General features: G+C 42.3%; 1 protein-coding gene across 2 annotated transcripts in view; it reads left to right on the forward strand.

Moving 5' to 3' along the window:
• The window catches only part of LOC147666684 (histone-lysine N-methyltransferase 2C-like), a 369,504-nt gene that overhangs the window by 212,983 nt on the left and 142,658 nt on the right, over positions 1–13,863 (forward strand). Inside the window, exons 3-4 of one of the 2 annotated variants that reach the window (XM_086948970.1) lie at positions 4,883–5,027; positions 5,222–5,355. In XM_086948970.1, the coding sequence (XP_086805096.1) occupies positions 4,883–5,027; positions 5,222–5,234 (158 nt within the window). In that variant the 3' untranslated portion in view covers positions 5,235–5,355. Of the gene's footprint in view, positions 1–4,882; positions 5,028–5,221; positions 5,356–13,863 lie in introns of those variants that run through there. The other variant, XM_086948969.1, reaches the window with a different exon arrangement.

Consider the following 13,863-nt stretch of genomic DNA (forward strand, 5'->3'; position numbering starts at 1 on the left):
AAAGTGTAATAAGGTAATCCCAATGTTATCAAATGGGAGAAGTAGGCCTTGCAGTAGTGAAAACCAACACAGTGTCTTTCATTACCAGGGCATGTAAAACTTAAATGTACATGTCCTGCCTTTTAAATACACTGCACCCTGCTCTCTGGGTTGTCCAGGGCACACCTTAGGGGTGACATATGTATATTTATTTATTTTATTTAAAGAGTTTTATATAGCGCTGGCTAGATCCGAAAATATCAGAGCTCTTTACATAAGGTTCCACATGGTTGCCAACTTGCATCAGTTAAAAGTTACCAATGATATCAGTAAAAACATTTAAGGAGCATAGAAGAAAAGAAAAATGGAGTGAGAAGGGGAAAGGGATAGAGGAGAAATGGGTAGGGTACAACGGAGAGACGAAGGGAAAGTCTGCCCAAGGTCCGGCTGGGTAGGTGACTGCTGAGGTGGAATCCACAGCCTATCTCTCCTCTTCAGCTATCAGGTAGCTCCACCGGGCATCGGGCAAATAGCTAGGTCTCAACAGAAAAACATTTATGGGATAGAAGGCAAGAAGAAGGGAGCGTAGAGAGGGATGGGGGTAGGGTGAAGGGTGGGAGGGAGATACGACAGAGACGAAGTAACGTCTGCCCAAAGTCCGGCTGGGTAGGTGACGGACGAGGGGGGATCCACAGCCCATCTCCTCTTCAGCTAACAGGTAGCTCCACAGGGCATCAGTCAAATGGCAGGGTCTCCACAGTCGAGGAAAAATTTGAAGAGTACATGTCCTAGAGGGAGAGCAGGATCAAGGTCTGGTGAAGGATGTGGTTAAGATCAGGTCGATGATAAGTTCTATTGTCCAGTAGTGGTGGAGGCATCGTGGAGAGACCTACTGAGGCACCATCTTGAGCTCAGGCAGGGTGGTTGTGACCTTGGTGTTAAGTTCAGTCAGTCCCCAAAATTCTCAATGTCTCAGAAGCATAGGGGATGCAAGCATAGGGGGCTGGTAGGAGGGTCCTATCTGGCAGATCAGCAGTGGGAGTAAAAGATATGTATAGAAAGAGAAGGTTTGGGTATGGCAAAAGGCTTCATTTTGCCAGGTCGACATGGCAGTGTACACTGCACACATATGATTTGCATTGGCTGGCCTGAGACATGGTTAAAGTTCTTAAGTGGGTGGTACACTCAGTGCTGCAGGCCCACTAGTCGAATTTAATTTACATACCCTGGGCACAGGGAGTATCACTTTACTAGTGACTTATAAGTAAATTAAATTTGCCAATATGGGATGAACCACTATTACCATGTTTAGGGGAGTGAGCACAAGCACTTTAGCACCGGTTAGCTGTAGTAAAATGTGCAGACTCCTAATATGAGCAGAAACAAGGTCAGAAAAAGTAGGGGAGGAAGGCATAAGTTGAAAGGAAGACCACCTCAAGGCTGGCAGGTTTAAATAATAAATGTATGCATGGTATTGTACAATTATGCTAAAGTGTAGGTAATCCTTTGAACTTAATATTATACATTAAAATGTATAGTAATAGCTACAAACGTATTGTACCAGTCAGAATTTGATAGTGTATTATTTTTGTATTTTTCTTGTTTACATAGAAAACGTATATGGAATAAATTGTTTGTCCCTTCGTAATCTAACAAGTGTCGATGTAGCTGTCTTGTGACCTGAGGGTAGTGGAATAGACTATTGATTTACTGAAACACAGTAACAACAATGTTATACAATGGTTAACATCTAAATCGGATTCAAAGTATCTTTCATAGTATTGTGTTAACAGGCTCATAATATGAGACCACGGTCTACAAGATGCTTAACTCTAGTGGATCTTGGAGAGCAAGGACCAGTGTAAAGGATGCCTGGCTGCACAAATAATGGGTGTCTAGGTAACTGAATAGCAGACATATAAACTGATTTTAGATTGTTCTCCTAGCATTTATGAAATACGGAACAGTGCCACAGCAAGTGTGCCAAGGAACTGGTGGCTTAAACAGCTGCTTCATTTTAGATTTTAAGCTACCCCAATCATTTATTTTCTCAAGAGTGTGAAACCAGCACAGTTCAACTTTGAAGTAGATTTTACTGAGTCCCATTTGTCATTGTGCAGCTTATTACATTCACGGTCTATGAATTCTCACAAAACATTCTTGTGACCCCAGAGTATTTTGTGGCAGTTGTCGCTGTTAAGAGAATTTTTTGAATGCAGAAAATGAAGCGGTGCTCCATTTCTCTTGGCAAGTAGTTCTCAAACAGTGAGGTCTCTAGTGGTGTCGAACTTGTTTAACAGGTGTAGTGCCTAGGGATACAACTGCTAATAATTGAATTCTCCATTTTAGATAATCTGTACTCCCTGGACCAATTTAATTTTCACTTTGTTAAACAGGGGGCACAGTATGTTACTCTTGTGATCCCTTCATACTTAAAATCCTCACCTCTCCAGCCCCAGTGAGAAATAAGAGCTGTCACATAATGTATTAAAGGTGAGGGAGAAAGGTGGTAAATCCCTTATTTTTGCTGTCTGTACCGAGGTGCTGATTGTAGCCTAAGTAATTTACGAGGAGTATCACTGCCATCTTCTATGCTTCTTTGCTAACCACAGCATCAAGCACAGAGCGGACCCGGCTATGAGATGGTCAACAAGGCATCATTGCTTGTTAGTTTTCTTTTTATCCCATCTTCCAGAACCCTTAGCTTCAAGGCAATATAGGTGGGACTGCCATTCCTTCCTGGCAGGTAGAGATATATCTATTGATCTATTTCTATTTATTTATCGAGCTCTAACTGTATATCTATCTATACACCGAGGGACATTTAAATAACTGTCTATATAAACTTTGTTTCCATGGCGTACTGACCCTTTTTCTGCTCAAGATAATTTTGTCTATAGCCGTCTGGAGTTGTTGTTGGATGATTGTGAGTACTAGTGGAATTGGATGTCTATTTCACAGTGGCAATCCTGCCTGTCCTTGATAACGAGTCCTGTGCAATAAATGTAGCTCTTGTATTTTTTTATTTGAAAGATTTTATATAGTGCTGGCTAGATCTGGAGGTATCAGAGCGCTTTACATGAGTATGAGACCATAGTTGCAGGTTACATCATTACAAAGGTTACACCGTTATTAGTGCTTGGCAAACATAGTTACATGTAAGCTAGAGACAAACAAAAAGTACATATACATAAGGGAAAAAGCAGGCAAGGGGAGAGATTCAGGGGAGGGTGGGTGGGAGCAGGGGAAGAAGAGAGAATAGAGGAGGGGAGGGTGAGAGACACAGCATGGAAAGAGGAGGAGGAGGGGGAGGGAGATGGGGACACAAACCGGTAGAAGATGTCAAAGCTGCGTCCAAAGTCCAGTAAGCTGTGATCCCAGGGGAAGTGGTATAATTTCCCCATCTCTGTTAAGAGAGTCTCCCCATACGCACTAGATTCTCTCAGAGGGGACTCTGAGACTCCAAGGCCTACATACTGGATCCTTCCCCAAAAAGGGGAGAGGAGTGTGAAGCAAATTCAACAATAGTATCTGAGATGTAGATGTAGCTACTCATTCCCCAAAGCATGTAACTGCTGGGGTGACGCAATGAAGAGGGAAATCCATCCATATGATATTCATCTGTACTACTGGGGCATTCTGGGCTAATAATTCAGATTTCTAGAAGTTGATTCTAAATCCTGACATTGCACTCGACTTTGTCAACAAGTGTTGGGATTGATTTCACAGGATCCATTACACGTACCATCACATCATCAGCAAACATAGACAGTTCGAACTCGTCCTTGCTTATGACTACTTCTCAGATCTGACCATACAGTGCATGTGGTTAACCACATGCGCGCTAGTGGTATTCTGGAGCTATGCTGAGATTTAAAAAAACCCATGTTACATGACGAGCTGGGCTCGTCATCAGCGTGCGAGGAGGCTACACCATGACGAGCCCAGCTCGTCATGAGCCTGGAAGGGGTTAACCAAGGGTTGCATGCACAGGGCAAACAATAAGGATGAGAGGGGACAGCCTTGCGAGGTACGCATCCTGGCAGTCAGATGTAGAGGCCAATTCATTCACACTAATTGGGCCATAGGATTTTTGTAGGTGGCTAGCATCTGAAAAGTGATCAGTGGACCAAACCTGAGTAACTTAAGCTCATGTTGCAAGAAAGTCCAGTTAACCCTATTGAAAGCTTTTGCTGTGTTTGGTACAAGAAGCAAGGCGTTTTTACCAGTACTTTCTACACTTTGTATTTCGTTTTTTATCTTGTTAGTGTTATTAACGCATTGCCTACCTATGACGAATCCTGTTTGCTATTAAAATTGAAAAATTAGATTGGCCAGCAAGAACCATCCTTCATGGGGTTTTGCCTGGCTTAGGGGCCAGTGTGATTACTACATTGAGCATGGACCCTGTCAAAACCCCTATGTCGAAAAAAGGAGATGTATATTTTGTGAGTGTAAGGGCTAAAGACGTTTATAAAAGAGAGATTTAAACCCTACTGATACTGTCCATTAAATTATGTTATTCTAGTAGATGCTACTTGTTGCCTATTTTTGAGTGATGGGGTCTTCCGGTATCATCATGTTCACCTCCGGGACTCTGGTCATCTGGGCAAAAGGAAATAGAGATGGGTTACAATGACATACATTTCTTTTTTTTACCTGGATAACTGAGAAAGAGGATGCCTTTATTGTTCCAGGGGGTCCACTGTAAGACATGTTAAACAGTTACTTAAAAGTCAACCATTCTATCTTTGTATTGATTTATTTGATACTTTTATATTGCAAAACTCGAAACCAATGCAATAATGTTTCTCAAGACTGTACTGGTTTTTGTTCCAAATTCTCTTGTACCTTGTTTTAGAAAGGAACTGCATTTGCTAAAAACTTTCTTTCCGCTTTACAGATATCAAAGAAAAATGTGGAGTGGAATCGACACAGACAACGTCAGACACCAAGAACGAACAGCAGCTAACACCTGTTCTTGAGCACTCTTTGCCTGAGGAGTCTGCTGTGCTTGATTCTTCTGTTGATGTGGAAACTCAGACCAGGTAAGACTAAACCTTTTTGCCAAGTCAGACATTGGCACGGCCAGAGATGTAGATGGTACAGAATCATTGAGCTAGAGAGGGAATAGAAGGGTCAAGATTCCTGTAGCATGTAATTTAAACATGTCAAAACACATATTTGAAGTGTGAAGTGATCAAAAAATAATTTCACTAGGTGTCCTCCTTTAAAACTACAGAATAGGAGGATGAGGCTGTCTGGAGCCGAAGATGGTGGATTCCTCTGAGTTCTCCAACAGATGGCCCTGGATTCCCTTTACGCCAGTGAATCATCACACTACAGACAAAAAGTCTGGAGGCACCGGCAACTTGATTGATGGCCATAACTTGGTTGCTCCTACAGCTGCGAGGTCTCCGACTTCTGCTTCCTGGCCGATTTTTAGGATCTCATATTGGTGTATCGACACAAGCATTTATGCAGTTATGGTTGGTGTTTGCAACTTTGTGTGTGCCGCAGAGTGGACTGATAGCCCGAGCGACCAAGTGGAACATCGGGCCAGGAGAGCTACAGGGCTTAAAATGGCACAGTGATGGAGCTCCTAGGGGCTTCTCTCGAGCTGTGAAGATGCATCGGTTGGCAGATTGTGCCAGACTAGATAGGTGGTGACCTCTGGAGGCCTAATAATGCTTATAAACCCACCATAAACTACAGGTGACAAGAAATCCAAAGGCTGTCACTTCACCTGAGCGGAGATGAGCTGGATGAGCAGAGAGGAGGCCATTTTTCCTCTGTCAACATGCCCTAGAGGGGAAGTGAAGTTGGTGCTCCTGCATTATTAAAGAGTGTTTTACCCTTTTACCCTTAAAGCCATATCCGAGATGGGACAAAGAAAAGGGGATAGTTTTTAAGCCCCAGAGCGGGCTGCTAGTTAACATCAACAGTGAACACCTTGTACAATGTATAGATGAGCAGGAGTTAACACCGGAAGAGGGAACCCTGTTATGCTCTGGTAATGCAATATGCTTCGAGAAATACAAATTACCATTGAAATAGATTGAAGATAAACTGGAGGGATTGACCTTTGGAGTGGCAGGCTTAGAGAGTTGTGAGAAAACATGAAGGCAGACTGCAAAAAACGGAAGGCCAGATGCAGAGCCCTTCAGGTGCAGCTCAAACGCTTGAAGCTTTCATAAACAATGCTATTTATGACAGGGCAATTCTAGACACTCAGCTGTGTCACCTGAACAATCTTCGCAGAGGAAACCAGATGAGGGTGCTGGGTATCCCAGCAAAGGCAGCAAAGGTCCCAGCAGATACATTTGCAAATGGATTGTGCACAGTGCTTGGAGAAATACGAACTATGGGAGTGCAGGTTATACAACCTGTGGTGGGGATTATGTTCAGACTACCCCAGAAATTACATGGAGACGACCATGACAAAGGTGGCTCAGTGATGGATACCCTGCCTTCTGGAGACTGGAGAGAAAGGATAAACGTTGTGGGGGAGCGCAATTCCCCTTTTTTCCTTCTTTTTTTCAGTCAAGAGACATTTGTGAGAAACAAGGCTCTTGTGGAAATAAAGCATAGCTTAATGGAGAGGGGTGTCACAGTGCAGTTGTGCTTTCCAGTAAGACCGAGAGAGGACTTTGTTAGGAAGTAATGTGGGGTGTCACAGGCCGACTTCTTTTAAAAATGTTTGGCTAACTTAAATCATAGCTGATGCAGATTAACCAATGAAGGATGGACACGTTGTTGGGTTACTGCCCCTGGTGAGTGATCTGATTACTGACCACTGGTTCAGAGGTCCTCCTCAGGGAAAATATACAGGCAGGGAGTTGATGTTGTGATTAGTTCATATTGTTGTCCTCTTTTTTTTTGTGTATCTTCAATGTACCCTTTCCCTCCCTTTTTAGCTTCAAGTGTTCTTGAGTTAGGGTTGGATTATTTTTAATTGTCGATTGCTAGTAATTGTATTGCTGATGAAAGTGACCTATTGGACATATTTTAAAGTAAAAACTATTTAAACCATAAACATTAAAACGTGTAGGGTATTCAGTGTATTAACTTTATAACCTTATGCCACTGTGAGCTGGCTTAATAAACTGCAAATTCATGCATAGTCTTACAGACCCACCCCATAAAAACGTATTAATGTTGTTTATTATGCACATTGTCCAGGCAACATTCAGTGTGCTCCTTAACACGTGGGTGTGTAAGGGGGTAACCTCAAATCAGCTTGTAGTAACCCTTTCTATAACTCCCCTTTTATTATTCGCTTGTTGTTTACATTTGTTACACAGCAGGTGGGTGACCCTGTATGCAATACTTTTTGACAGCAGATAAATGGAGTAGAAACTGCCCTGATTTATGCTAGAATTTAGTATCGGTGAAGAAATGTATTCAAAATTACCCCCGAAATACGAAACAAAAGGAAGTAATTCCGAAGTCTTGGTTTTTAGATAAAAAATGCAATTGTTTCTTTTCTGTGAATACTATTCCGTGGGCACTACCAATGATCAAAGCCTCCTTCTATAAACAAAATAACCCAGTTATTGTCTTTTTGTCAATCTCATTCTATTAATTGTAATCTTGGAATTAAACTCTTGCCTTGAATTTGTTTTGTTGAATGGCTTAGTCCACTGTATCACAGGCTCTTCTAGATGACCATATGTTCGATTGCCACCTAAAAATTAAACTGAGATGATGCTGTGTCCAGCCTACTTTAAAGCTTTAGTAAAGATGAGGGGATTTTATAGTTGCTGCTCACATTTGATACAGATACACTATAATTTGACATTCTTTGGAGTTCCTTTTTCTGTCCTCAATTTTGTGATGGTTCTAGTCTTGTCATTTAATGTTTTCACATCGGCAACTATTCTTCACTTGACTCCTTTGTTTATATATGTTTGTACACACACACACATACACACATGTACACACACACACACGTACACACACACGTACACGTACATGTACACACACATACACACGTACACCCACACCAATTGCAGGAGCACTCCACAGATTCTTCAGCTGTCATAGATTCCCAAGATTAGCATGTAACGGGAATGCAGCAATGTCTTTTTTTGTTTATTTAAGAGTAACTATATTTTCTCTTAGAAAAACTTTTTCAAAAACCTCATACATTTTGGGGTATTTTCTTTTTAACCCCACCTACTCACTCATTGTATTGTAATTGCATTTATATAGCGCTTAATACTCCTTACGAAGCGTCTAAGCACTTTTTCGGCGAGTAGCACTCTACTCTGGAAAAGATATGTGGTGAATTAGTATAGTGAAACATGAAAGTAATTTGAGTGGTGGATATGGTAATCCGTTATTTGGATTGAAAAGGACAGTGGAGGGATAGAAGAGTCATAAAGGTTTGCCTTTATATAGCACTTGCTTCCTCTGATGGGGTGTTGAAGTGATCTTCGGCGAATACCATGCTACTCCAGAACCCATAAGGGATTAGTGGTGAATTAGTGAAGTAATTTGAGTGGTGGATATGTTAGTCAGTTATTTGGATTGAGGAGGATAGTGGTGGGATGTTTTGGTGCTCTTACCAGTAGGAGGAGGCTTGAGATTACTTTAACTGCGGTGGAGGGGGAAGAGTCATAAGGAAGGGTTTAGCCAGGCTTGTCTTGGGGCAGCGGAATAGTAAAAGAGGTATGAGATGATGCAAGGAGGGGTAGAGTAGGGAAGAGTCTAGACAGGGTTATTTTGGGGATCATAGTAGTGGTATGGGGTTTGGGATGAATGAGAGAGTGGAGGTAGAGGATATATTTATTGAGGTATAGGGTGAGAAATAGGGTAGTGCATTGGAATGAGTAGTAGAAACAGGTTTGAGATGAGTCCGAGTTGAGTTAGAGGCTATATTGAGAAATGAGAAATAGGGAAGTGCATTGGATATGCTGAATAAAAAGAAAAGTAATATATAGATCCATAAGTACATGGAAGGTATATAGATGCATAAAGGAAGGTAGTACATGTAGATTAAAGATGCATTCATTAAACTCCGGCATTTAAGTCTTTGTTGTACTTTAAATTGATTTTTATTTATTTATGTATTTCTTTGTAATTCAAGAGTGAAGCAATTGCAGACAGTTATAATAAAAGATTTACTTATTTATGCAGTCACTTATATACATATTAAAAACAGAGAATAACTAATGAGTACATTTGTTAAGCAGGCTAACGAATATCCTATATTTTTTAAAAACATAATTATTCTACACGTTCATACAAATAAATACACATATATAGCTACATATCTAAAGTTCAAGTAAATACTTGTATACAGAAGGATGTGCTGTATATTTCTGTTTGCGTGTGGTGGTTATGTGAGGAGAGCCAATTCTTGAAGAGTTTTCTGAAGATAAGGTGGTTGTCCATGGATCTTTTGTTGGGAGGGTAAAGAGTTCCATCGTTTGGCTGCTTGAACAGAGAAGGATGTGACACCCATGTGTTTTTTCTTGTACGTTGGGATTTTGAGGCAAGGTGCCACTCTAAAGAGGAGGTTCCTTTGTTGAATGTGTTTGGTGATTTTATTCCTGATGAAGAGTGGTCCTGTTCCATGTATCGCTTTGTGGGTGATACAGAGCAGCGTGAACTTGGATCTTCTGGCAACCGGTAACCAATGCAGGGCTTTCCAGGCAGGGGAGCTGTGGTCGTGTGGTTTTATATCTAAAAGTAGTCTGGCAGCCGAGTTCTGAATGCATTGTTGTCTTTTCATTAATATTGAACGTGATCCATTGTAAAGGCTATTGGCGTAATCAAGTTTGAACAAAACGAGGGAGATGGTAGACTGGACCTTGTGTGGAAATCCCAAATGAGGTGAATATTTGTTGCTGAGTTTTTATAGTAACAAATCTTGATCTTGCTAGTTTGTTGACTTGGGCATTTATTGATCGCTTGGATCCAAGGTCATTCTCAGGTTTCTTACTTCCTTTGATACTTTAGGTGGTTTTCTCAGATCATCAGGCCACTCGGTGAGTGGGTCATGATGTTTCCAATCGCCACATGTTAATATTTTCTGTTTTGGAAGCATTTACTTTGAGATGGCTCCACGTCATCCATTGATCCACGGCTCTGAGACAACTGAAAATTGCCAATGTCTTTGGGGCATACCAGTTAAAGGAGTATTTGCGTGTCATCTGCATAGTTATAGCACATGGGGTAAAATTGATTGATCAGTGCCGGTAAGGAATACATTTTAACTTGTCATTGAATCTGTGTTTCAGGCCCTACAAACAAACCCCATTGATAGCACATAAGAAACTATTGACTGCATCCGGAACCGTTGAAGAAAATCAGCATTTAAAAAAGAAAAAATAGTGACTGGGTCTCTTTTTTGTAAAACATTTTCCTTTTTATTTTTGAAAAGCAATACAAACTGGCACCAACATGTACCCATGATTAACAAATTAACATTGCAGGCGAAAGCAGTTCAGGCAAAAATAATTTCTTTTTTTCAGCAGTACTACAATAGGATCAGATAAAGATATCACAAACGATAGGCTGTTCCAATCAATTTGGGCAAACCAAGCATCAGACCTGTATGAGTAGAAAATCAGATTCCTCATCTGAAACCTCTCGTTTGTGAGTTGCAATCCACTCGCCCCAGACTTTAGGGAACTTGCGTGGGCACCATCTAATGTTATAGGTGACTTTCTCAGAGGCCATGTAGAGGTATATACTCGGTCTCCATTCTGACGTAGTAGGCATTTCAGGGGCTTCACAGTATTTTGCTACATATCTCTTTGCTGCCACTAGTCCCAAATTACAGAAAAGTAGCTTTGCTCTGGGAATATCAACCTCTTTGGATATACTCAAAAAACTATACTTTGAGTCTTCATAGAGTGTTGCCCCTACAACCTTACCTAGTTTGTATATCTCTTTCTCCCAGTAAGCATGTATGGTCGGGAAGGTACCCCTGGTATGTAGGAAGTTTCCCTTCAGCCCTCTACACCTCAAACATTCTGGTGACATCACCCTTCCGATTTTATGGATTCATTCTCAATCAAAGTAGCCCTGGTGAAGGATTTTAAATATAATATGTTTTAATGTAGACGTGATCACCACTTCTTTTGGGTGCATTAAGGCTAACTCCCAATCAAGATAATCCCATTCCCCCAGTACTGATTCCCACTTAGCCCTCAGATTTTTTAGGCTGTTCAGGGCATTTGTTTTATATTGTGAGGAAACAGATTTTTCGGTCAGTTCTCCCATCAAGATGGTGACCGGGTTGAGTCCCCACATCCTGCTGTTTTCTGTTAGTTTGTCTTGGTGTGCGTAGTGCTTGGAGGTGAGATTTACTGCATTGAAAGCCCTTAAATCGTTTGGTACAAATTGACTTAACCCCTTCGCTGCTCATGACGAGCTCAGCTCGTCATGCAGTACACCGGTCGTGTGCTTATGACGAGCTGAGCTCGTCATGAACAATGGGGATCCTGCATATGCAGCACAGGAGGGGAAAACCACTAGCAGCCAAGGTGTTAATTGCTCCACATCCTTTCTTACATCTAAATGGAAATCATGACTGTGTTCACTGCCTGCTCTAGAGGATTGTAGTAGCTATGTGAATCTGACAAGACAATTAGAAAACAGTTGTTAGGCACTGAGGCGACCATTCTTTAAAAAGCGTCCTCAGAATGGAGGCAACCTTTCACAATAAGTATAACACTTGCAAACAATGAGTCTATTTTGAATGGGAAACCTTATTGTACCATTTGAAATAGCTGGTTTGTATAGAGTGCCATCATCCATTCCATTTGACGCAGGATATTGGGTCCAACCCTTAGGATGTTCATGGAAATAAACTACATTTTCCAGCTTGAAGCTTTCCTAGCTTCCATACCAGTGCCAGCCCCTTATAAGTAGATTCAAGTTATCTGTGTGTTGATATGCAAAAAGTATGAGGCTAACACTTGAAGACGTTGAGCAGCACTTAACACGATTTGTTATTGATGGTGGACCCTATTAATAAGTTGCTCAGGGTCTTAACTTCCATAGTGCAAATCCAAAGACACATCTATTTGTACTTTAACTACTTCATTCAGATAGTTCAAGTGTAATTTGAGACCCCAGTAGTTTTGCTGGTCTTTGTACCTGCCTGATCATTTTCAGTCTCACACTTTGAAGTCTTAATCCAGGTATGTAGGCTGACTGACACCTTGCAGTTCGTCAGACTAATTCTGATGATTGTTAAAGAAAAACATTGGCAAAGCTGTTGCCTGCCTCCCCACCCTCTGGCACTCCCTCCTTACCTTTTTTTGTGTTGAACCCTCCCTCTGTTGTCTTTGATGACCCTCCCAACCCACTACCCCTCCCTCTGTGTTCCCCCTCTGTCTGTGTTGCCCCTGCCTGTGTTGCCCCTCCCTCTGTTGCCTGTGTTGCCCCTCCCTGTGTTGCCTGTGTTGCCCCTCCCTCTGTTGCCTGTGTTGCCCCTCCCTCTGTTGCCTGTGTTGCCCCTCCCTCTGTTGCCTGTCTTGCCCCTCCCCTCTGTTGCCTGTCTTGCCCCTCCCCTCTGTTGTCTGTCTTGCCCCTCCCTCTATTTTCGGTTGCCCCTCCCCTCTGTTGTCTGTGTTGCCCTCCCCTTTGTTGTCTGTGTTGCCCTCCCCTCTGTTGTCTGTGTTGCCCTCCCCTCTGTTGTCTGTGTTGCCCTCCCCTCTGTTGTCTGTGTTGCCCTCCCCTCTGTTGTCTGTGTTGCCCTTCCCTCTGTTGTCTGTTGTCTGTGTTTACAACCTGACGAAAAGGAGTGAAAAAGGAGCAGGGAGGGCGAATACTGAACGTAAGGGCGGTAAATTGAAAATAAACCCTCCGATTAAAGTAAACAGAAAAGGCAGCACGCAAAAAAAGAGCCATCCAGTCACGTGCTACACCTTAGGCTGATCCCCTGTGCTTAAGGAGAACTCCAAAAAGTCCCTTATAACGGTGGCTCCTTTTTCCTTCTACTAAAGAAAACTCCACAAAAAAGTGAAGTGTCAGACACAAAGATGTGTGTGGACCATTTACACCAATATTATTAAATGGTGTCCTGTGAATTGACTACAGAGGAATACATCTCTAATCTAATGAGAGATTGTTTTTAAAAACCCTGTCCTGATGAAGGTGTCATCATAAAAACCGAAACGCTGCGTCGACAACTTGTTTTTAACAGCCATTTGCTTTTTAATTCTGATTTTGTGTGTTTAAAACATTTGCACCATTGAATCATTGGAAGGGTGCTAACACTTTTAACTATTTTTATATTGTGGCACTGTTATTAATATTTGTTATTGTACATTTTGCAATAAATTGTTCAACTTTTACAGAAATTGTTTTTTTTCATTGTTTATATACTTTGATAAAGTGGTTTGAGTTGTAAGGATCTCTTGAGTTATGGTGGTACACTATGGATAGGATTACCCTTTTTTTAAGTTAAAGATAGGGACTGTTTTGATTTCTTGTGTTGTCTGTGTTGCCCTCCCCTCTGTTCTCTTGCCCTCCCCTCTGTTCTCTTGCCCTCCCCCCTGTTCTCTTGCCCTCCCCTCTGTTCTCTTGCCCTCCCCTCTGTTCTCTTGCCCTCCCCTCTGTTCTCTTGCCCTCCCCTCTGTTCTCTTGCCCTCCCCTCTGTTCTCTTGCCCTCCCCTCTGTTCTCTTGCCCTCCTCTCTGTTCTCTTGCCCTCCCCTCTGTTCTCTTGCCCTCCCCTCTGTTGTCGGGTGCCCCTCCCCTCTGTTGTCGGGTGCCCCTCCCCTCTGTTGTCGGGTGCCCCTCCCCTCTGTTGTCGGGTGCCCCTCCCCTCTGTTGTCGGGTGCCCCTCCCCTCTGTTGTCGGGTGCCCCTCCCCTCTGTTGTCGGGTGCCCCTCCCCTCTGTTGTCGGGTGCCCCTCCCCTCTG

The sequence above is a fragment of the Lissotriton vulgaris genome, unplaced genomic scaffold (genome assembly GCF_964263255.1).
Source record: "Lissotriton vulgaris unplaced genomic scaffold, aLisVul1.2 SCAFFOLD_1077, whole genome shotgun sequence".
NCBI lineage: Eukaryota > Metazoa > Chordata > Amphibia > Caudata > Salamandridae > Lissotriton > Lissotriton vulgaris.